The sequence below is a fragment of the Tinamus guttatus genome, unplaced genomic scaffold (genome assembly GCF_059628265.1).
Source record: "Tinamus guttatus ecotype Peru unplaced genomic scaffold, ASM5962826v1 Tinamus_guttatus_pri_ptg000249l, whole genome shotgun sequence".
Classification (NCBI taxonomy): Eukaryota; Metazoa; Chordata; class Aves; order Tinamiformes; family Tinamidae; genus Tinamus; species Tinamus guttatus.
Window position 1 is genome coordinate 2,501,205 of NW_028288783.1, and position 27,494 is coordinate 2,528,698.

The 27,494-nt window shown below is 42.8% G+C and overlaps 1 protein-coding gene across 1 annotated transcript; it reads left to right on the plus strand.

Moving 5' to 3' along the window:
• The first annotated feature begins 1,026 nt into the window (after positions 1-1,026).
• NPC1 (NPC intracellular cholesterol transporter 1) lies at positions 1,027-27,464 on the plus strand. The gene is made up of 25 exons (XM_088526676.1): positions 1,027-1,098; positions 8,050-8,172; positions 9,304-9,410; positions 10,050-10,225; positions 11,115-11,282; positions 11,894-12,143; positions 14,207-14,283; positions 14,897-15,267; positions 15,619-15,845; positions 16,384-16,484; positions 17,429-17,531; positions 18,633-18,822; positions 19,245-19,427; positions 20,112-20,226; positions 21,074-21,201; positions 21,294-21,434; positions 21,941-22,030; positions 22,148-22,338; positions 22,967-23,082; positions 23,486-23,615; positions 23,797-23,997; positions 24,547-24,778; positions 25,257-25,370; positions 26,240-26,402; positions 27,019-27,464. The coding sequence occupies exons 1-25, from the start codon at positions 1,027-1,029 to the stop codon at positions 27,099-27,101; spliced, it is 3,852 nt and encodes a 1,283-aa protein (XP_088382802.1). The 3' UTR covers positions 27,102-27,464.
• Positions 27,465-27,494: the final 30 nt, after the last annotated feature.

The window sequence follows — 27,494 nt, forward strand, 5'->3', positions numbered from 1 at the left end:
AATTTTCATTCCGAAGAGCCACAACTTGCTTTACAAAAATTAACCCTACATACAAAGCATCTGCTGGGACTTCGCTTGCCATGGGAGCGTGGAAACAGGCTGTCAGAGACACAGTTCTCAGGAAACGGCAGATCATGAGACGCTGGCAGATCACAAGACTCCACCAAAATAAGAACTGTGAGGAGATGGGGTATTAAACAGGACCGGCCTGAGCTCCGAGCCTGAAGCTCTCTGTGGGCTGGCTGCCCTTCCCAGGACATGTCGGTGCTGCCGCCAGCGCCAGGCCGGGGGGTCAGGGCGCGTGGGGACAGTGCGTTTCATTCAAGGCCGAGTGGCGCTTATTTGCACCCGCCCTGCAGCCCGCTTCGCACCTGCAGTCTTGTGGTGCTGATCCCCTACCAAAATACAATAAGATAAAAAAATATGTTTTTTAATGGTAAAGTTTTACCCGGCCTCTTACCGCTGCTCTCTGCAGCGGCCATCCCCGCGCCGGGGGCCGAGCGGTCGTGCCGGGTCTCCCCCGCCCGGCGCGTGGTCGCTCCCGCAGGCCGCGGCGGCTCCCGGCAGGGGCTGGCGGGGACGGGACGCGCCGGCCGGTACCACGACACGGGCCGGGGGGGAGCCCCGCCCGTGCGCGCAGACGGGCCGGGCGGCGGTTGGGCGCGCGCGCCCCCCCCCCCCACCCCGTGACGGCGACGCGACCGTTGGGGGGCGCCACCCGCCGCCGGGGGGTGGGGCGGGCGCGGCGTGGCGTGAGGCGGCGGGCGGCGCCGGGGCGGGGCGCGGCGGGCGGCGGCGGCGGCGGTTGGCGCAGGCCGTTGGCGCGGCCCCCCCGCGCCGCCGCCGCTCGAAAGGGGCTCGCGGCGGGGGTGGCGCGGGCAGCCGTGCCGGGCCTGGCAGGAACGGCCCTTCCGGACCTGCGCGGCCGCCGCCGCCGCTTCCCCCGCGCCGGCCGCCTTCTTCTTCCCCCGCCGCTGCCGGACGCTCAGCCGGTGCCTCAGCCTAGTGCAGTCCCGCCGCGCCGCCATGGAGAGCCTGCGAGGCGGCCCCGCGCGCCTCGGCCTGCTCGTCCTGCTGCTGCTGCTGTGGCCCGGACCGGTGAGTGGTCAGGGGGAGGTCGGGCCGGTTGGCGGGCTCGGGAAAGGGCGGCTGCGAGCGGCCGCGGTGCCGCCTCACGGCTGTGTGTGCGGTGAGGTGACCTGTACCTGTGGTGGAAGGAGCCGCCGGGGCAGGGGGCCGCCCCGTTCCCGAGCAGCGCTTGGAGCGGACCCTGCCCACGTTGCTGGCAGTGAGGCTCGCCAGGGAGACCTGAGTGCGGCGCCGAGGGGGCTCCCGCGGCTCGGCTGGGCTCGCCCTCCCCGCACGAAGCCTCTGTGCAACAGGAGAGGCGCCTGGGGAGGAGGCGGCGCGGAGGAGACGCTGCGAAGCCCAAGCCCTGGCGCCGGATGACCCCGGCGGCCCAGCGAGCCCCCTCGGCGGCGCTTGCTGCCTAGGGACAGCCGTGCTGGCGTCCCGCGCGAGGCAGCGGGAGCCGCTGCTGCCCCGTCCCGTCCCGCCCTCCCGCTCCTGCCCAGTGCGGCAACTGCCGGGGATGCTGCCTCGCTGCGATGTGCCCTCGTTATGCAATGCTTGGTGCATGTGCATAGCTGAGCAGTCACATGCCCCTGCAGAGCTTGGGGTATGTCAGCAGCATCTGCGTTGCTTTGCCTGGAGTGTTTCTTCTGCAGGATAGTAGCTTCCTGCAAGTAATGGAGCTTGTAGTAAGACCTGTGCTATTAATTACTATGCTAATACAAAGAGTATAACTTTTGAAAAAGTGCAGACAAGTCTTTGTAAGTTTTTTTTTTTTTTATAAAAGAAAGGAAGATGAAACTGTAACTTCCTTCCAATTAGTTCTCAGTCATATTTTGTTTATGCTGTGGTTTCAGGTGAGATAAGGCAGAGAATCAAAGTATCTCAAGCTGAAGTGTCTCGTTCCTCCCTTAACAAAGTGACTAGGAATGTACTGTAGGTCAGGGTTTATGCTTGACAAACCTGCCGGTTTAAACAAGGATTACTTTATGTGTACACATTTTTTTTCTGTTCTAGCAACCTTTTCAAGCAGCCTTTAAAGAGAACTGTATGCATATGCTCCCCTATTACACAGCAGAAACTGGTATATCTGCTAATTTACCTGATCCCTAGGTGGATGGGTAGTGAACTTAGCACCTTTCCAACGCTCCTTTACCTAATGTCTTGGGAAAGAGACCCTGCAGCATGACAACAAGGTAGGGCCTAGGCTGGTGCAGGAAAAAAGTGCTTTACCTCTTCTGATGACAGTGCTGAACTTGAATGAAGTTCTTTTAAGACTTAGAGGCTCCTTTTAGAGCTGTGTCTGTGGTTTTGCGTTCCATATAAAGTTCATTCTGCAAAATGACTTCACTAAACACAAACTCAGGTGCCCAGTGTCAGAAAGAAAAATGAAGGTGAGGGGGGCAGCGGAAACAAACTTGCTTAGAATTTGTTGCCCCGATTTCTTATTTACAGCTAAATACTGTACAGATTGGGCCTTGGTATCCCTTTTAGAAAAATGATGCTTGCCTTATAAAGGTGAATTTGTCTTTTCCCTTCAGTGTGCAGGTGACATAATGACTGCATGCTTTTGGTTTTACTGTATATTAACCACAGTGCACTATGTCATTCTTCATGTGAAAACAAGGGTGTTAGTGGCACTTTTGGGTTTGTGGGAATGCAGTGAACTTAAAATGTTCAGCCTGTGCAACAGGTATCTTTGTCTCTGAACAGAGTGTATAGAACTTGTGCTAACTGCGTGTTTTTTGCCATCTAAGTATTACTCTGCAAACTTCCTTGACTCCTTTATTCCCATTTCTAAATGGGTTTATATAAAGTGTTGATTTAAGGAAGGATGAAATCTTGAAAGTTTTTGTTGCTTCATGATGTGCTCAATGACAATTAGTGTGACTAATGCCAGATGCCTTCCCTGCTGTATAATAATACTAAAATGCAGCCTGTCAAGCTAGGGTCTAAGCAAGGCTGAGAACCTGTTCTGGTTGGCAATGCAGATCCTTAGTTGTAGGATCAAATTAGCTTAGAGTGCTTCCAAAAGCCTCAAGTTGGTGGGTTGGTGGCAGGTTCTGTGCGGACTTGAGCTTGCTAAATGGCCTGCAGTTGTGTGCAGCATTACCTACCCTTCAATTTGAAGTTCTGGAGTCTGAGTGGTGGAACTTGCTTTGCAGGGATGGCAACATCCAGAAGGAAACACTAAGAGTAGGTGCTTAGTGCAAAACTGGGAGTTACTTGTTCATAACTTTCCTGGCTAGAAAGTGAGGAAGACCTTTGAAGGGGAGAGATGAATATGAAGTGAATGACTAGTGGAGCTGAATACAATTTCTAGAACTGCAGCTGAAACTATCATGTCCCTGTTGTGCAATATCACTGCTTGTCTCCTATAGAACATCAGAGGAATCTCGGTGCAAATGGTTTTAGCTGCAGACAGCTGCTGTTTGGGAGCCCTGTGTTTTCTTGAGTACTCATGTGGTACTTCTGGCTTCCTTTTTTCCCCTTCCTCCCATAAAATCAAACTGCTGTCAAAACTAGCTGTTTCCCACAAATACCAAGTTCTTGCTATTGCAGCTTGCTTTTTACTGAAACTCTGTGGCATCCAAGGATGTCACCTGTACTTGACTAACTCTAGAACTGGGGCTTGCTTTGGTGGCCAGGACTAGCTAATGTGTTTTTTTGTTTGTTTGTTTTTGTTTGTTTTTTTTTTTTCCCCTTACGAAAAGGACTGTGTTCCTTTGGATGAGCAAAGGGAAAAAAATAGCAGGCAAAGCTTGTTGTTAGATTGGCTGTTTCTGAAAGAGCTGGAAGCCTGTAAGGTTTCCTTTATCCTGTGCACCCCTCCTCCTGAAGCCTGCCAGATAATGTATAACTACTGGGCAGATCTACAAACTTGACTTAGTCACCTCTTTCTATAAGCTTGGCCTTCTTTTATGTTAAAGACTGTGTAGTAGTGGCTGTTCCCCTGGAACTTAATTTGTCAACGAAGCAGTTCAGTGTTTGTGGAGGCAGCAGGAGTTTGTAGAAAGTAACATACTTTCCTTTCTTGCCTGGCAAGGTCACAGATGCAGAACCATGGTAGATAAAGAAGGAAGGAGAAACAGCTGTATCTGCTCTTGATTCTTCTCATACATTCCTAATCTTTAGTTCAAGAGCAGAACACAATGTTTACTTCTCATCTGGTATTTGCAAAATTACAGAAAGTCACTGTTTCTATAAACAGCATCATCATTGTTCTTTGTCTGCCTAACAGTTATGTATTCACTTGTTCAGCAATGGCTAATGTTGCTATACCCATTGCACTGATCTGCGTTTCAACATGCGGTTGAAGAAACTTAGACTTCAGTGAATGTGTTACAGTCTGTAGGGACACAAGCTTTATTCCATACAAATGATGATGCCTTTGCATTCTCTTGCAAAGATATGTGAACAGATCTGTCTTCGAGTAGAGCTTTACTGGTCATGAAGTACCTATATAAACTCTTGAAAGCCCTTTGCTAAGACTTGTGCCCAGTCTGCTTTGAACAGAGGTGAAGTCTTTACTCAATGAGAGATTTAACGGACCCAGAAATGCCTCTCAACTTGGTGGATGTACTAGACCCCAGTGTACTGTCAGTTAGCTCTTAAGCTCTGCTGTGGTAAGGAGGAAAGGTCTTACTTTCCTGTTGTGCTGCTGTTTTATAAAGTAACTAAGGAAGTCCTGTCTTAAAATATGGAGTGCTTAGTAATATTAAGGCACCCGCATCAGAGCCTTGCAGGGAATGTTGCCTTATTTAGAAGCAATTTTTAAGTGCAGTAGTTGTCCATTTAATGTTGGGGTAGTGAGGGCTCTCTTCCACTGAAGATGGAAGTTTGCAAGTGACTTGAGAGTATGATGACTTTGCAAGAAGTAGCTTTGTTTGACTTCCAGCCATGCCACTTTCATATATTTTATGTGTAGAAATACTTGTAACAGTCAAAATGGAGCATCTTAGTGTCTTACTACAGCAGAAAGAGTACTTCTCTCATTCTCTATCTCACTTTGGCCTGTATTAGAGGGGGATTAAGGAAGAACTCTTCAGCTATCTTATCAGTGGTAGAGTAGTTATTTACTTGGGGTGGTCCTTAAGACTGGGAGGAGAGTAGCCCTCACCTTCATAACTTCTGGCTGAATCATGTGCTTGTATTTAGCTTTAACAGCCAAAACTGGTTACTTCAGGCTACTAACTGAATTATTTGGCTTTTTGATTTTGTTGTACTGGCTTTGCATAACTACTGTAAAATATAAGCACAAGTTTATCAGTTTTAAGAACAAATTATGCTAGTGAGATCCTATATGTTGTGGCATGGAACTATTTAAACTTGTTACTGAAATTGAATATTTGGTGTTCATATTGAAATATGGGCTATTTTAATCTGTAGCTTTAGGTCTAAGTGCTGTTTTACTAGTTAAAACAACTGACCTGTTCATCTTGAAATAAGGTCAAGCTTGAATGATAAACATGTTTATTTCCCATGCTAGACTTTATCCATGTGGGACTCTCAGCTATTTTCAGAGTCATATTCCTACCTACTCAAATTACGTGACTGTGAACCAGCATTGATGAGCCAAAATATCCAATCTTGCTGTATTTTGTTGCTTTTGATGAATTACTACTTGTCATGACCAAATATACCTTGTGCTGGGTAAGTTTCATCCTGTAAATGATGGCAAGAGCATTAATTTCTAGGTAAATCTACAGACCACTACATTGTGAGCTTATATTTTATTTCAGTATTTCTGCATAGTTATATGCAAGAAAATGTTAACTTGAAGGGTAGGTAACCTGTCTTCAAAGAGACTTTATCAATGTGCTTGATGAAGTAGCAGAGCTTGCATTTTAGTAAGTCTTTCTATAAACTGGACAAGAAACTTCAAAATGGGGTAAAACTGGCAATGAAATGTATTTTCTTTTGGTAGAGGAGTTCACAGCTCTCAGAGTAGGCTGATAACTTTTAATAAAGCCTACATGCAGATTTGAGCAAGACTTAGCATTCAGTACTAAATTGAGATTCATGAAGCATAGAATTAGTCTTTTAGGTGTGATTGCAAACTATACTAGGGCAAATGTTAGAAACCAGCCTGTGATGGAGGGAATATCTAAATAAGCCTGTCCTCTTAGTATAGTAATAGCAGCTTTAAAAATCCTTGCTGTCTTGCAGGAAGAGCTGTAAATACTGGATCTGTGCCTTAAGAGGTATAACTGAGTACTTCTGCTATGGGTACATGTAAGGACTTAACCTTCAAACTACCCCTACCTTTACGTGCTATTAAAACTGAGCTTGCATAGCTGGGAGGCAGCATGGCTATTCTAAACGCCTAAATATACACAGAATGGTTCATCTATCTGAGGGAAATAAGTAATATGATAATTTTCTATTCTATTTTCTATAAAAATTGTTCCCTGGCTATTCTGAGAATATAACTGAGCATTGTACTTAAAGCAAACTGAGCATTGTGCTTAAAGTAAATCTTAAAAGGATACTTGACAGTTTAATCTTAAGGATAGTGTAACAGCTGGTTACAGGTTTAGCTTGGAGAAATGCTAAAGCAGGCAACTAAAAGTTGTCTGGTACTTAATAGACTTTTGTCCCTGGCTTACAGTGACTAACTTTGTATTAGGCTACATTGTTTAGTTAAGATATAAGGAAGTAATTCTAACAAGTTCAAATAAATTGGTGACTCAGCTTATGTCCCAGAAAAATGTTCTGATTACCAATGTGCTTCTTGCATCTAATAGTACCAACAATTCTTAAAAAAAAAAAAAAAAAAAAGATATTGTTGGAGCAATTGTAATTTTGGATAGCTGTTGGGCTGTGAATAGAGCCTTTCATGGCCTTCTGGTCAGTAAACTGTTATTCATGGTCAAGCACAAAGCGAAGTACTTTGTCCGTGCAGTGCAAACGTATGGTGGTGTTACAAATACTAGTCAAGGCTGTTCAGGAGATAAAAATAGATCAGTTTAAGAAAACTGTATCATGCAATCTTCTGCTCACAGCTTGCAGAAACGCAGTGGATGCTTGTGCAGTGTGCATTCTGCTTGCAAGCCAGATGTTTAGTAAAACCTTAGAGCTCTATTAAAGGTTTTGCTGTAAAGAAGTTTTTGTTATTGCATTGTTCCCTATGTGTTTAAACATTTAGAAGAAATCATCATAGTTCAGAATTATGGGTATTTTTTTTAATTTCTCCTTTCTTTGTCCATAACCAGTAAAGGATCAATTCTGGAACATGTCAGTCTTGGAGCTTAACCATCTTTAAAGTGAGACTTCAGAACTTTGGTTACTCTGCACCTAAACCAGTCTCATGTTTGACTGTCTTATAAAACACTCTTGGAAAGGCCATTTTGAGTTAGTAACATTACAGGAAACTCCATGGTGAAGGGATGAGCTGTTAATTAGAACAGGGATTCTGAAGCAGATCTATGCTACTTCCTTTTGAAATCTCCTGGTGAGTAAGTGGGCCTACCGAAAGGTCTAAGAGGTGGCAGGGCAGGAAGAGCTGCAGTACTGAGTATAAGCAGCCTTGTGTGTACACTAACTTGGTGCACTCTAAAATGGTAATTTAGTCACGCTTTATATGTGAAGTCTTACACAGACAAACTACTTTCTACATTGCCTTGTACATAAGATGCTTTTTAAGTCTTGATTTAGTTTTCTAAATAATCCGTGAGCCCTTTATCTTAACCATACAATGAACTTCCTGTCACTAGATTAGGCAAGGAGAAGTGGAAAGCACAGCACATCATAACAGTAAGAGTGTATGCCATGTTAGAAACTCATGCTTCTCTTAATGAGATTTGTATGGTAATATAGGTTACTGATGTTTCAAATTAGCAATAAGTTGTTTTCAAAGAATAAATGCCTAGGTACTTAATCTACTCTGGTTCATAAATCACTCTGAAATGTTAGCACTGAGTTTCTCAATACTGGCAGCTGTTCTTTGTAGCTAATCAGTTGTCTTATGTTGATTAGGTATTTCCAGAGTCTTGTGTCTGGTATGGGGAGTGTGGAATTGCATCTGGAGACAAGAGATACAACTGTGCTTATAATGGACCACCGATACCGCTACCAAAGGACGGCTATGACTTAGTTCAGGTAAGTTTCTGCTGGAGGTGTGCTACCAAAAGATTTTTTAAAAAATCTCTTTTACTTTAGAGACCAGTATTGAATACTGGTGGACTTGCACTATGCTACTTTGTGGGTTTTTTCAGCTTAAACATGATGTCTTTTACAGACTTTTCATGAGCATAACATTAAATGCAGGTTTGGGATGCTTCCCTGCATGTTTTCCCACTGTTTTGGATGTTCTTTAGCCACACTGTGGTTAACACTTTCAGACTGACTCATTTCTTGCTAAATAGCATTGCCCTTTTGATCTCTGAAGTGCAAGGCTAAAACTGTATATTTTCTGCTGTTGAAGGAATGTTCTAGGTCTCTCGCTTATTTGGGATGGTATTACTACCTACTGACATTGGCAGATCACTCAAATGCAGCAACCTTGGACAAAGTTCAGTCCTCTATTTAGCTCTGCCTAGTGTGAGAACTTTGTTTGTTGTCATATTTGGGCTTAAGTGTCAAAGTGAACAAAACTGAAGTTAAAATGGCTTGTGGGTTTGTACACGAAGGGATCCTATTGCCAGACTTTCCTCCTGGCAGATGGCAGTTTCAAGCCTTGAAGAAACTATAGAATAAGCGGTAGCTTTGACTGCCAACAGCAGTGACTTAAACATAGTGAGCACCCTTGTGGTGCACCCTTTTTGAACACCTGATACACAGTTCTTACGTTTGTGTAAAATTGTTACTTCTATAAACTGAACATGAAAAAGCTCTTCCAGATACTTCATGTTTTTGATTAGTGGGTTGTCTTCTGTGACTTCTAGAATCTGATACCCTTAATACAGATTCTAGATAGTCTCCAGAAATATTTTCAGTTTGATTAAGCATGTGTTCTAATAAACTCATCAGTAACATTACTATTTATAGGGACTCTGACTAAAGCTTGTTTGAAGGAACTTTATAAAATGGAAGTTGTACTCTGAAGTAAAACAATTCTTCCCCCTATTCTGCAGTGCATTTCACTTTGGAAAAAACTCTCTTTATGCATCTCCTGCAACAACTACTGCTACCTTCTGAAATATGCTGAAGCAGAACCCATAACTATAACAAGTTTTGAAAATTTAAGCATACTTTTCACATCACCTCCTTACCTTAATGTTTCTATTTAAGGAACTATGTCCGGGTTTATTCTACGGCAATGTTAGCACTTGCTGTGATGTTCCTCAACTTCAGACTCTGAAAAATAACTTGCAGCTGCCTCTGCAGTTTCTCTCCAGGTATGGTGAATGACTGAGTAACTAGGGCTTCAAAATATAATGTGCTTTCTTATGAAGCCACTTAGTCTTGAGTAGACTGAAAAAGTAACAGTTTCACTTAAAGGGAAATTTACTGGGGAGAACTCCTGAGACTTCCTGCTCTGTAGTGGGAGGCTTTAATTCCAGGAACAACCACTTAACATTGGTTAGTTGGAAGTATAAATCCAGCATAGTTTTTCTCAGAGTATTGTATTTATTTATAACGAAGTCTCCAGCAAAGGGTGGGATAAAACACTGTTCAGGCTCTGTGATTCTAGTGGTCTCTTCTGAAACTGCACTCATATCTAAGAGGCTTGATTTGACTCCTGTGATAGCAGTCAGAAGCCTTTATGCTAACAGCAGTTAGGCAAAGCCAGCAAGTTAAGAAAACTGATTTTGGACAGATGGTATTTTTCTAGGGAGTGATGTTAGTGCTAGTATTGATTATCAACCATTTTTAAGCATGAAATGTTGTATAGCTAATTAGAAGTAACCTGCAAAACTTCAGTGTTTTTTGTTCTGTCACTTTTATCAATAGTATCAGCATTTTTGTGGAGGTCAAATCTGATATGCCTTGTATCCCTAAGCTAATCTCACTGTTCCTTTGACTTCTTTCCCCAGGTGTCCATCATGTTTTTATAATTTAATTAACCTCTTCTGTGAACTGACTTGCAGTCCAAATCAGTCTGACTTTCTGAATGTTACAAGCACTCTACCTTACTATGATCCAATTGAAAAAGAGAACAAAACAAGCATCACAGAACTGCAGTACTTTGTTGGAGAACGCTTTGCCAATGGTAAGAAAACACTGGGTTAATGCAGCAAGTATAGTTAAAGCTCTGATCACCTGGGCTGTTATCATCAAGGTAGCCTAAGAGTGTGTCCAGTTGCCTTGATAGAATTAGAAGCAGGAACATAATGCTCCAGACTGTTGTTTGAAGTTTAAGGCATCACATAGGTGCTGGTAGTTTTTTTCCTCCTTAAATTGCTAGAACAGTAACTGATCTTTGTGTAGGAGACATGAGTGTCTTTATAACAGTGTTTAAGGCCTAACTGATGAATTAATTTGAAAGACTGATAGACTTTTTGCAGAGTCTGAGACTTGAAACAAAAGAATGGGGCGAGGGGGAAGCTGCCAACATATCCAAAAACTGCTTTGCCTATCCAAAGTTTACTACCTGATACTGAAGTTGTCCAGCAGACAGCGACACTTTGCACACAATGCACTACAGATCTTAAAAGATGCGCTCACTTGCTTTTAAATAGACTGCTTTAGTCCCTTGTCAATTCAAACACTTTTTTTGAAAGGACAAACTCGGATCACTCCTATAAAATGAGAATATAACCTGAAATTATTAATTCAGTCTTTATGCTTCTTGTACTGTAATCATTAATTTGAAATCAAAACTCTAAAACTGTTAGATAAGGTGCTGTTCCCCTTCCTAACAAAGTCAATTCTAGTGTAACACAGGTTCAGCTAGCCTGCTTGCGCTGACCTGTAACAGAGTTGCAACACTGAATACTATAGCTGAACTGAAAGCTGTGTCTCACCAGCCGAGTCTGGGCTCTTCAAAGATAGAAGCATTCTGTTCTTTAAACTCACTGAATGAATCTGTTTCCCAAGCTCAGAATGCTCACTTAAGTTATGCCATTAGTCTAAATCTTACCTTACTGCACTCTTCCTAGCAATGTATAATGCCTGCAAAGATGTGGAAGCTCCATCAAGTAACGATAAAGCACTGGGAATACTGTGTGGAAAGGATGTCAAGGACTGCAATGCCACCAACTGGATAGAGTACATGTTTAGTAAGGACAATGGACAGACTCCTTTCAACATCATTCCTGTCTTCTCAGGTAAGAAACTGGATTGTCCTTGACTAGGAAGCTCCTGTCAGAGGCTGTGTGCTATAGCTAATATACTAACTTGTTAAGCAGAGCTCAGTTATCAACAAGCTGCTTGCTGTAGCTTTCTAAAACTGAGTGACAAATTAGGTCTAAAGCTGTACGACTTGTTTGCTTTACAAAACTGAAGCAGTACCCCGACCTCTTGGAATCCCTTTTCGAAGGGCGCTGTTAGCTGCTTCATTATCTGAACAGATAGTGTAAAATATATATATGGGAAAACTGGTGAGGAAAGTAGGAGGTTTGTATTGAAAACTCAGTTATCTATGGTTAGCATACAACTTGGCACCTGTTGTGGGAAAAGGCAATGATTTCCTTAGTGCTAAGACTAACAAAAGCTATTTTGAGTGCTTAACTCCGTGTAGAAATGTGTGATGACCAGTAGCCTTTCCTAAAGGCCTTCAGTGTTACAGAAACCTCTCCCTCATACTCTTGCTAAACTTATAGCTTTGGAGGAGATTGGAAGGGAGGTGTTGTCTGTTATGCTGAGAAACTTGTTGTGGAGATACAGATTTCTACTCCATGGCAAAGTGGCTTTGCAACTTGTGATTCATTTGTTTTAGATATTCCTGTCCATGGAATGAATCCTATGAATAATGCTACCAAAGGCTGTAATGAGTCTGTGGATGATTCAACTGGACCATGTGGCTGTCAGGACTGTTCAATTGTTTGTGGCCCAAAACCTGAGCCACCGCCACCACCTGCTCCATGGCTTTTGTTTGGTTTGGATGCTATGTATGTCATCATGTGGATCTCCTACATGGGATTTCTACTTATGTTTTTTGCACTTGTCTTTGGTGTCTGGTGTTACAGGTAAGCATTGAAAATGATGAGCTCTAAAAGTAACTTGTATACTGAAAGCTTGCTTTGCCCAGGGCATAAATTATGCCTGCCTAGAACCTCCCAGCTGAAAACTCTGTTCTGGGACAGATAGTCGTATTTATAGGGAGCGCTGTAACACTAACAGCAAGTTGCCAAAAGTGAGTGTAAAAACTTGGCTGATGTATGGTCTCTATAGCTTGCACAGCTGCAAGATCAAATACAGAAATGGATGTCTCTTAAAAGTATGAACTTGAGAGTATGTGAAAGTCTGAGGAACTGCATTGAGCCCTTTTATCTTACTGACATGAAGCCTTTGTAATAAGGAGTGCTGTCCTGGATGTGGTAGTCATTGTGAAACTTTACATGCTTAAAGGAATTTTATACTTTTTTTTTTTTTGTGAATCCAAACCTGCTTTAGGAGTCATGTTCCAACAAGAGAGAATCTATATGAGTCGATAGTAAAGATAGTCCTGTCTTCATCAAACTCCCTGTTCCTTAATTGGAGCAAGCTGGAAAACTCCAATATGAAAGGGCCCCTTTACCACGTAGTGTTCCAGGAAAACCTTTTTTACTTGCCTCTTGTTCCACATGGAACAAAGTACTTCAGCCCACCATGCTTAGTCAGGAGACGGTGATGGGGGAAATTGCTGAAAGGGACTTAAAGATAATGAGATTGGAGGGAGCAGGATTGAATATCAGATGCATACAATTCTAACGTAGTCTTCCTGCAGACTAACAGTAATGCAGATATAGACTAATACTAGTAATGAAACAGTCGCTGTTCTGTGCATATTAACTCATAACTTCTTGTTCCCGTTCTCTTCTTCTGAAAGCTAAAACAAAAGCTGAGCTTACAGTAATTCATAGCCTTTTGTATCACTTGGCGAGCAGGCTTCTGTACTGAATAGTACTTTCTAGTGGTGATAAAAGCAACTAGATATAAAAAGACAGGATGTGGGTGTGCTAGCCACCCTTATAGCACTTTCCAGAGGCAGCTTCTAGCTAACTATCCCCACATAGGATAGTGCTTTTCACTTCAGCTTTACTCTTCAGTTGAGACCTGGAATTTAAATTGTGTAATGAACTGTGTGAACGAAGATAGTGGGTGCAGCATAGATTCATGTCTCGTTCAGCAGCCTTGTCCAATAATCTTGCTGTGCAACATGTATAGTGAAACTGGAATGTAGTACCTCAGCATCATCATTCTGCAGTCATCAAACTTCTTTTGTAAAACTTCTTTCAGGGACTTCCTGCCAACAATAAACTTAACCATAATTTGGAGTGATGATAGTCGTTAGTGAAAGATCTTTTATCACTTCCTCTAGACTGAGCCAAAATGAAATATTTCATAGGAAAGGGAAAGCTGTAAACAGAACTGGTCCAAGGGATTGATAATCCTGAAGTGAAGACACTATTCAGTTGTGAAGGGTACTGTGAAATACTCCTTAAACAGGACTTGTAAAGGAATTAAATGTTCCTAGCCCTTAATTTGGACATCCTTGGTTAGGTTACCATGGGGAGCTGCAGAAACTATACCACCTATTTTAGATAGCAGAAGATCACATAAAGAATGTGTATTTTGTTAATATTATAAGTGTTCTGTACTTAAGTTTTCTTCAAGATGAAGAGAAGACTCTAATTCCTTTTTCCTCACATCCCCACTTCTCCAGGCTAAGTACATGTAATTTGCGAGCAGTTTAATGTTTGGGAAAACATGTGCAATTGATATGTTTGACTTCATTAGTCAATCTAAATTAAGGTCTATTTAAGCAGCTATATATACGGTTAGCACTACTAATTCTAAAACACTTAAACTTTCTGTAGAGAAACATGTTGTTGATCTAAAGTTGGAAAGATTGTCAAATCAAATGACAAGCCATTAATTGTTTCAAAGGATTATAGATGCTGGAGTTCTTGAGTGAAAAATGATTGGGAAACGAGGAACATTCTGCAGGAGTCAAATGTAAACTTATTACTAGTACTGCACTTGGTTATTTTACTGCTCTAAATGCAAAACACTTTTTCAAGAGCAGGTAACTTCTTTTCTTTTACAGGAGGCGGCACTTTGTCTCGGAATATACACCCATCGACAGCAATATAGCCTTTTCTGTGAATTCTCGTAATGATAATGGTATGTCTGGCAGCAGAGTAACAGGTATCTGTCCTGTGGACAGACTTGGACTTCAGCTTTACAAGTCCTATAGTCTTTTCTTACAGTGCTTTATTTGAGTGTCCTGAGCTGTCTCTGCCTTGTTTTATGGAGCAGTACGTAGTGCTATTTAGCCAGGTGCTAGGGCGTGCAGGTGCTGTGGGTCTAGGTGCTTATGTGGAACAACAAGATGCTGTAATCAAGTTAATCATGTTATGACTCATTCATGTCTAATCAAAGCTAAGATACCTTAAGCTGTACTCTCCATGCTGTACAAGAACTGTAGATAAGCTTGTCACAGCTGAAGTAACAAGTCACTTGGGTGCTTGCATACCTCTTGGCTTGCTTCCTGCCTGTTGTTGGAGAACAGTAGTCACAACAAGCTTGTCCAAGAAGTGAAATACCTACCTTGCTTGGGGCTGTGAGCTTGTCTCTGCCTTTTGACCTCATTCAAGGATTAGTGTCTGTGTCTCGGCAGTACAGACACCTTCTGCTGCTAACTATAAATAGAGCTAGAATAAAATCTTAGCCTTTTAATGAGCTTCGGGAAAGTGCTATTAAACTGACTGCTCAAGTGTGTTTATTTTTTCCACAGGAAAGATTACCTGTGGTGAAAGGCTTGGTGAAAGATTTGAGAATGTTTTAAGGACAACATTTGCATCGTGGGGTGCTTTCTGTGTCAGGAACCCACGCCCTGTTATTCTCTTCTCTGTGATCTTCATTGTCATGTGCTCTTCAGGCCTCATGTATGTTAAATTAACCACAAACCCTGTAGACCTCTGGTCAGCACCAAGCAGCCAAGCACGCAAGGAGAAGGAGTATTTTGACACACACTTTGGGCCTTTCTTTCGTACTGAACAACTTATTATTCAAGCCCCAAAGAGCCAGCCAGAAATTTACTCACCATACCCATCTGGAGCAGATGTGCCTTTTGGGCCTCCACTTACCAAAGAGATTCTCGAGCAGGTAACAGACCTCCTAGTACAAAGATCCAAATGCATTTAGTATAATCACGGAGTTAAATTCCATCTATTATGTGATGTGTGTTTCAAAACAATTGCTGAAATCCTAACTCTTAGAGTACCTCTTCTCTGAAAACTTTTTTCTTTTTTTTATGCTTTCTCTGCTGGAAATCTGAACTTGCAAGTCAAGTTCTATCAAGTATCTGTGCTGTAAACACCAAAATAATGACTTATGTGACCTTAGTGAAGTGTGTCTTTGCATTGGGATACTGCTGGGACCACACTCTCTATTTAAAAGCCTGTCTTTCAGGAGAAATGTTTTCTTCTTTCTAACCATAGTATGGTTTGATTTCAGGTGCTGGACTTGCAGAATGCTATTGTGAACATAAATGCTTCTTTTGACAATGAGACTGTAATGTTGAAAGACATTTGCCTGGCTCCTCTTGCTCCCTACAACAGCAACTGCACTATACTGAGTGTACTCAACTACTTCCAGAACAGTTACTCTGTTCTAAACCACTCTGTTGGTGATGAGTTGTTTGTCTATGCTGATTATCACACTCACTTCTTGTACTGTGTTCGGTAAGCAGAGCAGCTATTTAATTTGAAAGGGGGATGTTTAATCCTCTCAAAACAAAACTAGCGATTAGTCTCTTTGAACCTCTAACTAACTGCCAGCTAAATTTGCAGTTATGCAAAATAGATGATTACTAGATAGTTTATATTTCTGTCATCGTACTTAAGTAGGTCTTGCCCTTCAGTTAGACTGCAGATTAAGCTTGGCTTGTGCAGGCCCTGGCTGTGGCTTGCCGTAAACATGACTTTGCCTAACCCCTTCTGAGCAGTAGAGTTCTGGTCTGTAAGATGTGTGGGTTCCATGCCCTTAGGCTTGAGTATAGTTTTGGAGACATCCTCTCAGTAGTTTCCAGGACAGTGTGCAACTTCTGCCCAACTGAGCTCTAAATTCTTAGCAAACGTAGCACAAGAGAAATGTCTCACTAGAAACTTATTGCCCTGCTGTCAGTTAAGGTGCTGTGCTCACTGTTTGTTTTCCCAATGACTTCTATGCCTCAATTGTCAAGCATAATTGACAAGTGTGTTCTTGGTGGTATCTTCCTAGGGCTCCAGCATCACTGAATGACACAAGCTTGCTTCACGATCCCTGCTTAGGAACATTTGGTGGGCCTATCTTTCCATGGCTGGTGTTGGGAGGATATGATGGTAGGTGACTAAACGAAATTTTGAGAGCACATACAGGTTGTCTTTTGCTTTAGTGTGCCTTTTTTTTTTTTTTTTCTCTCCCTTTCACATGGCTGTATTTTCTGGAGTTCTTCTAAACTTTTAGAAAGCAAGGATGTTTAATTTTTTTGTACTATATACTGAAAACATGCAGATAACTACAGAAATGTCAAATGTAAACAGTCTGTTAGTGTAACATACTTGTCCTTGTTGAACTTGTTGTCCACACTTACTGAATAGTTTAACTTGTGTTCAGTCTGCTTTGGGCTTGCTTGAAAGATCTAGTCTCTGCCAGATTAGAGAAAGAAATCTGAAACTTGTGTGGGGGGGGTGTGGAGAGATATTTGATTATCAGATGAAACAGTCTTTTGTCACTGCAGCTTAACGAAGTGGATAAAACTAAGGTGTTTACAGAGGGAACGCTGCTACAGTTACCTCCTGAAAGCAGATTTTTTTTCTTGAAGCAACTTACAAGAGAATTGACAGATATGCAGAACTGAAGTATGATAGAACAGCTATTGAAAGCAAACACTTCTGCCAGCTGCAGCCTTTTCACTCCGAGGCAAAGCCAAGTGCAGAAGAGGCACAGTGTATTAGGAAACCACATCCTGTTTCTTACCCAGTTGAAAATTCTAGCACTAGCTATATAGTAGTCCCTTGTCTAACTGTGTGACAACTTGAGACGTGTTAATATTGAGATGTTGCAGCTTGGCAAAGAATGAATGAATGACCACGTCAGAATACCATCTCGAGTGCTTATTGACCCATGTTACTGTTAAATTCGTGCATTTAATCATGCTAAAGTCCTCAAATAGACTGTATTAAATGGAAACGTGATGTTGGGATTGCTTAGAACAATACTCCTTTAAAGTTAATTGCATCTGCATATGCTAGGATGTATGTAAACTTTTTTTACTGCTTTTCAGATGAAAACTATAACAATGCTACTGCTCTTGTGATTACATTTCCTGTCAACAATTACTACAATGACTCGAGAAAGCTCATGAAAGTCTTGGCGTGGGAAAAAGAGTAAGTGTGCGGTGGGGTTTTTTTGTTTGGTGGTGTTTTTTTGTTTGTTTTTGGTGTGTGGTTTTTTTTTTTTTTTTTTTTTTGGTGGGGGGGGGATTCTGAAGGGCACATGTCTGTGTTTAAAGTAAGATTATTCTAAAAACTGCCAAGTGAGATGACTTTGCTTACAGCTTTCCAGTACATCTGCAGGGCTGTTTTGAGAAGTGCTGCTGATTATGCTGGTCAGAAGACTTCTACTTTCACATGCCTTGTCCTCTTGAGGAGATAGTCGCTAACCCAAATAAAAACTCTAGTTTAGGAGTACTTGCTGAGAAGGCATGTGCTTGTAGATGCTTGTAACTAACTTTGGCTTTTGTGTGGTGTCTCAGCAGTTAGAATTTATTTCAGTCTGCTGGACTGTTACCACTTACAGAAGAGTACAGTGTTATTTACATCTTTTGCATTGTCAGTGTTTAAAAAGTCTTCTGAGGCTGTATCCAAAAAAGCCCACTCAGCTTGAGTAGGCCTGATGTGTTGTGGGCCTACAGCTCTGGCTAATGGCTCAGATGAAAACAGACAAGTTGTGGGAACTCTAGACTAGTGCTCAGCCTCAGACTTTCTAGAATCTGCCTGTGTTGCAACTTGCCCTGAACTTCAGGGTATTGTAGTAAGGCCTAACGTGCTCTGGGTGACCCTGCTGGAGCAGGGGGGTTGGACGAGATGATCTCTAGAGGTCCCTTCTGACCTCAAACATTCTCTGATTCTAACTGATAAATGACTTTTAGTACTTTCTGTACTGTGAACTTTTAAATGTGGTTTTGTAGAAGACTGCATGTGTGCTTTGGAGCATCCTCTTTAAAAGCAGGAATGTGAAGTGGACCTCTGCATAGAGGCATTCCAGTGCTTGAGTCATGTGCTAAGGGTACGTAGCCAGCACCCCTCAGGTTTCAGAGTTAAAACAACTGGAGCATGGGACTTGCTATTTGGCTGCAGCTCACTACTGTGAAGTGTGGGTGACTGGAATGTCCTTCCTGCTGCAAAGTTAGCAGCTTCTGAATGTCTGTAATATATTTCACCCTTTGAAGTGTAAATTTTCTTTCTTTTTTTTTTTTTTTTTTAAAGGTTTATTAACTTTGTGAAGAACTATGATAATCCAAACTTGAGTATTGCCTTTTCTTCTGAACGGAGTATTGAAGATGAGATCAACCGTGAAAGCAATAGTGATGTTGGCACTGTTACCATAAGCTATATTGTAATGTTTGTGTACATCTCCATAGCTTTGGGACACATCCAGAGCTGTAGAAGACTTCTGGTATGTTTGCAGTGCTCATACTTCTAAACTGATGTAGCAGCTTGCTGAGTAGCTCTCCTCTCTCTTAAAGGCTCTTAAATAGTTGCAGTACACTCTTATTTCCAGTTGCATTTTGGAACACTGAGTTCAAGCCACTTGTACCACCTCGCTTCTCCTGGCTTCTGTCTGTGCTGCTTTTTGCTCATTTGTGCTTATAAATAATTTGGCTGGGTTGATCTTCATTTAAAGATGTGCAATTAGCTTGAAATTTTAAGGTTTGTAACTTCATTTTTTTTTTGCATATCCTGGCTCTTTAAAAGAGGCAGATAAAGTAAGCTTTTTACCAACTGCACTAAAACTAAGAATACACTTAATACCTTTCCTATAAGGTCTCTTATGCACCAATGCTGGTGCGATTGACAGTTGTTACAATGTCTCTTTAGGTGGATTCGAAGATCTCCCTGGGCATTGCAGGCATCCTGATTGTACTGAGCTCAGTGGCTTGTTCTCTGGGCATTTTCAGCTACTTTGGAATCCCACTGACGCTAATTGTGATAGAAGTCATTCCTTTCTTGGTGCTGGCTGTTGGGGTGGACAACATTTTCATTATAGTCCAGACACTTCAGGTATTTACTCTTCTGTATGGTCTCTTTAAATGTCTATTTCACTTCTGGGAACTCTTGTTCTGGAGCAGTCCTCTGTATTTTGCTGCTTGGCTCAAGCTGAGCAGCTCTGGATTCTCACTGGGTATCCAGTGCTGCTCAAGAGGAGAGCAAAGACTAGATATGTGTCTCCAAAAACAGAAATTCTGTACATTCTTAACTGCTGGTTGATATCAGGCTTGCTTTATGTGTTTTATTGTCCATATTATATGGTATACGAAAGGCTAGTACAGCTACTAAAGGCTGTTTAAAGTATAAAATGCCTGTTTTTTAACTTGTGACTTCAGTGCACTGTGAGTACTAATGTAGTCTAAAGGTTGTTTAGTCCATGAGACTATTGATACTAGTATTTGTCAAATACCAAAACTTACTACTCGGACTAACAACCACAAAATAGGTTCTGCCTCTAGCATTTTTGTAGTTCAAGCTGAAACACTGAGCTTGCTTTACACTTAACCCAAAATGCAGAGGCAAGGGAAGGGGGGAGGCTCATGCTGCTCTTGGACCAGAGAATTTTTATATCTTGAATTCATCTTAACAGTGCTAAAGCTATGGAAAACAACTTTGAATGTTATAAAATTGTTGTGTATGGCTCTAAATTCAAACTTTAGTGATGCAGAACTCTAATAAATTGCCGCTTCAAAACAGAGAGATGAGCGTCTTCAGGGTGAAACTCTGGATAAACAGATTGGCAGAATTTTGGGAGACGTGGCACCTAGTATGTTCCTGTCGTCTCTTTCCGAGACTGTGGCATTCTTTCTAGGTAAGACCTCTGCAACACTTGAGAGGTTTATCGTATCTGCATGTTGTAAGAACAAATATGAAGAACTATTTAAATAATAAATCTTTACAGAGGAAGTTCAGCTTCCCAACCCAAACAGCTTTGGGTTTTTATTGGTATAATGATTCAAGTTTCTCTTATGGATAGGCTGTCCTAGGTCTTCATTCAGACACCAGTGCATTGAGGCCACACTCTGTATGAGATCTATATTCCATTTCTGTCAAGCTCTTGCTCAGAAGTTTAGAGCTCTGTATAATTGTGGTGAGAGGCACCTCTATCTCAATTAGGAACATGGTAAATGTGAGGATACACTGGCTTCTACTTAACAGTCGTCTTGTTGCTGCATTAAAATAAATGCTGGCATGTCTGATTATGTTGGAGACTGCTGTTGCCTACTTGCAGTAGGTATGACATGCAGCATCACATGCTAGAGCTTGTCAGGTGGAAATCAGAGCTCTGTATGAACTCATTTACCTGGAGTGTCACTGCCCCGGTTCAGCTCATGCTGGCTGGCAGCTTACTAGGCGAAGTCTGGCTCCATAGCACTCCATAACTAGTGCCTTATGCAGCCTGCTTGCGTCTAAATCTGGAACTGGGGAACATCTTAAGGTGGTTCAGTCCTTCGCACAGCCTTAATCCTGACCAGCAGATCAATGATGGCTGTCTGTCTTCTTGATGGCTTTCTTCTTGGCTTGGTGGGGTGAAAAGGGGAGGTGTTCTGCTAGAAGGTGCACTCTGTCTAGAAAATGTTCAAATAGGATAAATAGAGCAGCCCAGATCCTCCAATAGAGGAGAGAACTTGCTTAACACACTGTCCCCCTTCCTTTAGGGACGCTGTCGACCATGCCAGCGGTTCGCACATTCTCTCTTTTTGCTGGAATGGCTGTGTTCATAGACTTCATTCTTCAGGTCACTTGCTTTGTAAGTCTCCTGGGCTTGGATATTCAGCGTCAAGAGGTAAGTACAAATGCATCTGACTGCACTGGTAGAAGGATGGATCTTCTAAGGAGCTGCACTCAGTTTGGTATTCTTTTGGGGTCTCTTTCCAGAGGAATAGACTGGATATTCTGTGTTGCATCAAAAGCGAAGAAGAAAATAGTCAAATCCAGCGATCTGAGAGCATCTTGTTTTTGTTCTTCAAAAACTTGTATTCTCCTTATCTGCTTAAGGACTGGATGAGACCCATAGTTGTAAGTTTGCTTTGCGTCATTGCTTGAACAAAAGTCCTGCAATATCAGATTACCCTCAGGACGAAGTCTACAGAAATGTCACTTTAGGGTGTTTGTTTCGGGCTTTACTATTTGAATGAACTCTACCCAGCAGAGCATTTCTAGAAAGTGTGACTAGAGGCTTGGAGTTTCCAATTGTCAGTAATGCAGCTCTGTGCAGTTGGGCCTTGAGCCATCCAATATGTGAAACAGTGAATGTACTGACTCTTACACTGCATTAGTTCATAGCCTTGCTGTTGCTGGAGAGCAGCACCTGATTGAGGTTATCCCTTATTTATAGTAGGTGTTAGAGGCATCTGTACTGTCTATGTATACCTATGTATAAACTGGCCTTTGAGGCCCCCGAAGCTACATGTTACTGTCACTGTAACTAGCATACGTAATAGCAACTGTGCAAAAAAGACTGTAGCTTGGTTTGGCGGATTTCTTTTGGAGTTGTCACTTTCTTAAATCCACCTCTCTTGCAGGTAGCCTTGTTTGTGGGCATTCTGTCGTTCAGTACAGCAGTTATGCACAATGTAGAGATTGGCCTGGATCAGTCTCTTTCAATGCCAGATGTAAGTGTTCCGATCATGTCTTTCCTTAACAATTTGGAGCTCCTGAATTACTGGAAACCCCGACATCTTTGTTAACCAAGTATTATGCCATAGTTTAACTCAAGCTTTTCCTCTAAGGACTCCTATATGATGGATTACTTCAGCCAGCTCAGCAAGTACCTGCATTCAGGTCCTCCTGTGTACTTCGTTGTAGAAGAAGGGCACAACTATACCTCTTTGGAAGGGCAGAACATGGTGTGTGGTGGAATGGGATGTAATAATGATTCACTTGTCCAGCAAGTCTTCAGTGCTGCAGAAATCAGCAGCTAGTAAGTTTTTCTTTTTAATATGGTTGCATAAAACACGTTAACTGCACAGCGTGTCCTCTTACTGTAGTTTAGGTTCAGCTGCAGATTATACAGGTGACACTCTGCAGCACTTGCTTTCTACTGTGGGTTTGGGGCAGGGAAGAGGGAAGAAGCTATGATTAATCTCCTAGGACAAGACTAAAACCTATCTGGATCAGTGGGATGTGTTCACGTGTCAAATCGTACATGAATTTGGAGAAGACTTTTAAATTCCAGGGATAAGAGGAAAAGTTCATGATAATCTAGCTAAACTCTCCTAGAAGATCACCTGTATATTCAGTTTCTAAACTTGGTAGATAAGCTAGCCTAGCAAAGCTTCTCGACTGAGTGGTGGAGGCTTAGTAAGAATGCAGAAATGCTTCTGGAGTACAGCAGTGGAGAGCTGCAGAAAGTGTTTTCTCCTTCCCTTTCCTGTAGTTCAGTGGTTTTACTTCCTTTAAGTCAACTGCAGCAGAACTTCCTCTGAAAAGAGGCAGTTGTCTCTGATAGTATGAGGGGGACTGGGAAATGGAAGTTGGAATTTGGCTATGGGACTGGGTGCTGTGAAGAAGCTCACTAGATTCCTGACAACTGGTTCATCTTTTGTCAGCACGAGGATTGGCTATGCTCCATCATCCTGGATTGATGACTACTTTGACTGGGTGAAGCCACAGTCATCCTGTTGCAGAGTCTACAATACCACTGGACAGTTCTGTAATGCTTCAGGTACCAGCATGTTGTTACTCTGGGACTGGCTTGCTTTATAGGAGCTTCTCTGCCAATGTGTCTGGTCATGATGCAGGCCAGCTGAGTGGCTTTTCTTACTGCGAGTATTGTGCCTCTGGAGTATGTGATAGGTTTTTTCTGAGTGAACTTAAATACCCTGTCTACAGGCTGAAGACAGCTAATGTAATGACTGTGCAAAAAACAGTAGTACAAAAGTAACTACTGTCTGGTAAGCCTTACTTTGGTAGTAACTTGGAAATCCAAAAGCGTGGTGGCAAGTTCTCTGCAGAACTACATTCTTGGCATTTTTATCAGTGAAAGCGCTTTTCATGGGTTTGAGCGTGTTGCAAGACAAAGAATACTTGCTTCTGTACCTGACCTGCTCTCTTGATTGCTTTCCCAGTCACTGATCCATCCTGCACTCGTTGCCGACCACTGACTCCAGAAGGCAAGCAGAGACCGCAGGGGGAAGACTTCATGAAGTTTTTGCCTATGTTCCTATCCGACGACCCTAGTCCTAAATGTGGCAAAGGGTAAGAGCCGTATTCTGTATATCCTGCTTAAGATCAGTATGTCAGGTACTGGTGTGTCATGCTGACAAAGCAAGGGTGTCTAGGAGCTTGGATATCTAATGTCTGTCTATAAAACTCCTACAAAGTCTGTTGGTATATGTTCACTGACACTGGTATTTAAATTTTTGCTCCCTTTATTTAGAGGACATGCTGCGTATAACTCTGCTGTCAACTTCATCAACAACAAATCTGATGTTGGAGCTACTTATTTTATGACTTACCATACTGTATTAAAAACATCCTCTGACTTCATTGATGCTATGAAGAAAGCTCGGATGATAGCGGAGAACATTACTGACACCATGGGCATCAAAGAGAAGAACTACCGGGTGTTCCCTTACAGGTATGCATACATCCTTTAGGCTGTAGTGACAAAAATGCCTGAATTCTACAGCTGAACAGAAGGACTGACTAGTGCTTCTGGGGTCTGTCACTGCAGAGCAACAGCCTAGAGCTATTGCAGGTGCCGCAGATGATCTGCAGCTACTCACACTGAGATACAACCATTCCAGATACAGTCTTTACTGAGTAGTGCTGAGAACTTGCTATTAGCAGGGCTGCTGCAGGGGATGCTAGGGAGGTAGTTCCTGTTGGAGACCCTTAGAAAGGAGGGGCTCCTTCATCCTTTCTACAGAAGCTAATCTAAAATCAGCACCTTAGTCTCTGTGCTCATGACCTCTGTGTTCTGCAGTCTCATATACACTAAGCAGCTCAGAACTTAGCCACTGCTTAAAGTCGCTTTGGAGTTATCTGTGGTAGGCTCGATATGGGGAGTGGAGATTGGGAACTTGATCCTGAAGTTCAGGGCTGCCTTTGGCTATTTGTGGGAGACTCACTGGGGTGGCCTTCCTGAAAAGCAGAATGTCTAATGTAACTCCTGTTCTTCCCACAGCGTGTTCTATGTCTTTTATGAGCAGTACTTGACAATTGTGGATGACGCCGTATTTAACCTGTGCATCTCCTTGGGATCGATCTTTTTGGTGACAGCTGTGCTGCTTGGCTTTGAAATATGGGCTGCTTTTGTGGTTACAGTGACTATTGCGATGATAATCATCAACATGTTTGGGGTGATGTGGCTGTGGGGGATCAGCTTGAATGCGGTTTCCTTAGTAAATCTAGTAATGGTAAGTCAATGGGAGCATCTAGTTTTCTGAGTCTGAGATGGTTCTGTGTGATCTAATATGTACCTTTTGGGAAACGGGAGAATTTCTGTTAAACGTCAGGGGCGTGAGCAACAGGAGAGCATCTTACTGCTTCTAGCTGTTATCTGGAAACCTTGACTTTGTATGGCTATAGTTTAAGTTCTAGTTAACACTTGATGACCTATTAGTAAGCTGCACTGTTGGTCTCTGCTGCTGCTCTGCAGCAACAGTGGGGTTGCTGCATTTTAGACTAAAGTGCTATTGCACATCACTGGAGGCTGTAAGCTCTTTGAAAGCTTTTAAAAGCCTTAAAAGTTAGTGCTTAACTGTGCAACTTCTAAGGGTATGTTAACCCTGGAAACTGATGCAGGCTGCTGTAGCTTTTCAGGCAGCGTGGTCCTAAGTTCCAAGATAGGCTTATCTACTGCTGCCTTATTTTGTCTTCCATGTCACACTCCAGAGTTGCGGTATTGCTGTGGAGTTCTGCAGCCACGTGACAAGAGCATTCACCGTTAGCGCCAAGGGCAGTAGAGCAGAGCGTGCACAAGAAGCCCTTTCTCACATGGGCAGTTCTGTAAGTACCACTTCTATATGGGGCAGGTAAAATGGCTGGCTGGCTTTGTAGCTTCAGGAGACTGTGGCAACATCTTTGAGGATGCTTTCCTCATAAGCATCATGAGGCATGCTTTGCTGTTTCTTTCTGAGGTCAGGTCAAGTGCCTGGGGATCAGCGTAGGCTTCTGCTAATATGGGTGATCAAAGACTTCTATTGCTAAGCCAGTATAACTTTGATCTAGCGGCAGTAAAGAACAGCACAGCTAAAGCTTCAGCTTTAACTGAACCAGCAGCTTGCAGGAACTATAGTTGAACTGAAATACTACTGCTTAAGTGCATCCCAGCCATCCAGGTACCTGGAGGTAAGTGGGGAAGGCCATTCCAAAGGATGGCACTGGGGCTTTGAGAACACAAGGCTAGTGAGGACAAGTATTGCCTAATACCAAGATGAGCAGCTGGCCATGGTTGAAGCAGAAGAGCCTGACCCAGAACAACTTTGTTGAAGCCTGAGTTGCTACAAGTGAAGGCTTTAATCTGTTTGCCTGAATTCAAAATGATACTTAAGTGGCTTTACAGCTTAGAATGGAATTCCTAAGCCTTTCCAAGAGGAAGGAGTGTGGAAGAATCCTGAACTACTTGGTGTAGCCAGCATTAGCTTTCTCTAACAGCATCTCCTGGGCTTAAGGCATGAGGCTGTAGAAGGACCAAAAATTGATCTCTTAACTCTTCTCAAGTTAGACTGGGCTATGATTTTAACAAGGAAAGGAAGTAGGAGGATCCCAGTTTATGTGGTGGTGTTTGCAAAGATTGATTCACTAATTAAGTGGGTTACTAAAAGCTCAGTGGCACTTAAAATTTTTTTTTTTTTTTTTTTTTTTTTGCTTGTCAGGTTTTTAGTGGCATCACACTGACTAAATTTGGAGGAATTGTAGTACTGGCTTTTTCCAAATCTCAAATCTTCAAGATATTCTACTTCAGGATGTATGTAGCAATGGTGGTGCTGGGAGCAACACATGGACTCATCTTCCTTCCAGTCCTGTTAAGTTACATAGGTAAGATGTGACAGCCTCAATTCCTTGCAAATGGAGATAGCTAACAACTTGTGAAGGCTCCATTAACCAGGCAAGGGGAGTGCAGAGATGGACATGCAGCAGCTCAATCTGCCTCTGCAACAGACCAGCAGTGGCCAGGGGTGCTTGGAAGGTGGTATGCTAGTATGCTGAGGCGGGGGAAACCAGCCTAGCATGGCTATGCCATGGGCCCATGCAGCACCCCAGCCTGCACCTGGGGCACAAGGGAAGCAACAGCTTGCTCAGGGGTATGGGTTTTGGACCCACACAGGTGCCACTTTATGGCAGGAATGGCCTAACCAGTGTCCTTTCTGACATGGAAACTGGTATATGGGGGAAGCTTCCAAAGTGCAGCCCTTTCTACTACTACTACTAACTCCTTAACTGGGGCCTTACTAAAGAAGTTAAGACTGAAGGTGGTTCCCTCTTGCCCTTGCTGCTGCTATCACCTACTGCGTCTGCACAGCAGCATCTCCCATGATGTCTTCATCCACCTTACTGCTGAAATAGCTGAGATGGTGATGCCACCTCCCTGCTGATGGGGGCTAGATAGTATCTGCTGTAAAGCTAACACTTCAGAGTAACCTCTCTCTTTCAGGCCCATCAGTCAATAAAGCTAAAACTCGTGCTGCACAGGAGAGGAGCAGGGGCACAGAACGTGAGAGACTCCTCTACTTCTAGTCCTTTTAACCAAGTGTTCAGTGGACTCTACGAACTGCGGCTGAGATGCCGCTCAGCCTAAGAACTCAAGTGCAGCAGAACTCAAGTCCTCGTTGCTGCACTGCAACCACCCTTGCACAGACTCCTCCACCGATTCAGCTAGAAGAGATCAGCTGCAGCTTTGGACTTGGCTTTAAACTCAGGAAATACTACCTGTGGCTCACGTAACAGTATTAGTAAAACTAAATGCGTTAACCAGACTAAAACACTTCTGTTGTCAAGAGGTTGCATCTGTTTTAGGAACCTAAACCAGCTGCACTGCAAGTTGAAGAGCTTTTGTCAAGAAACCTGAGGTGACGTGTATGAGAATGGACTGCTATTCCACTGACACTAATTTTAAATGCAGGTCAATGC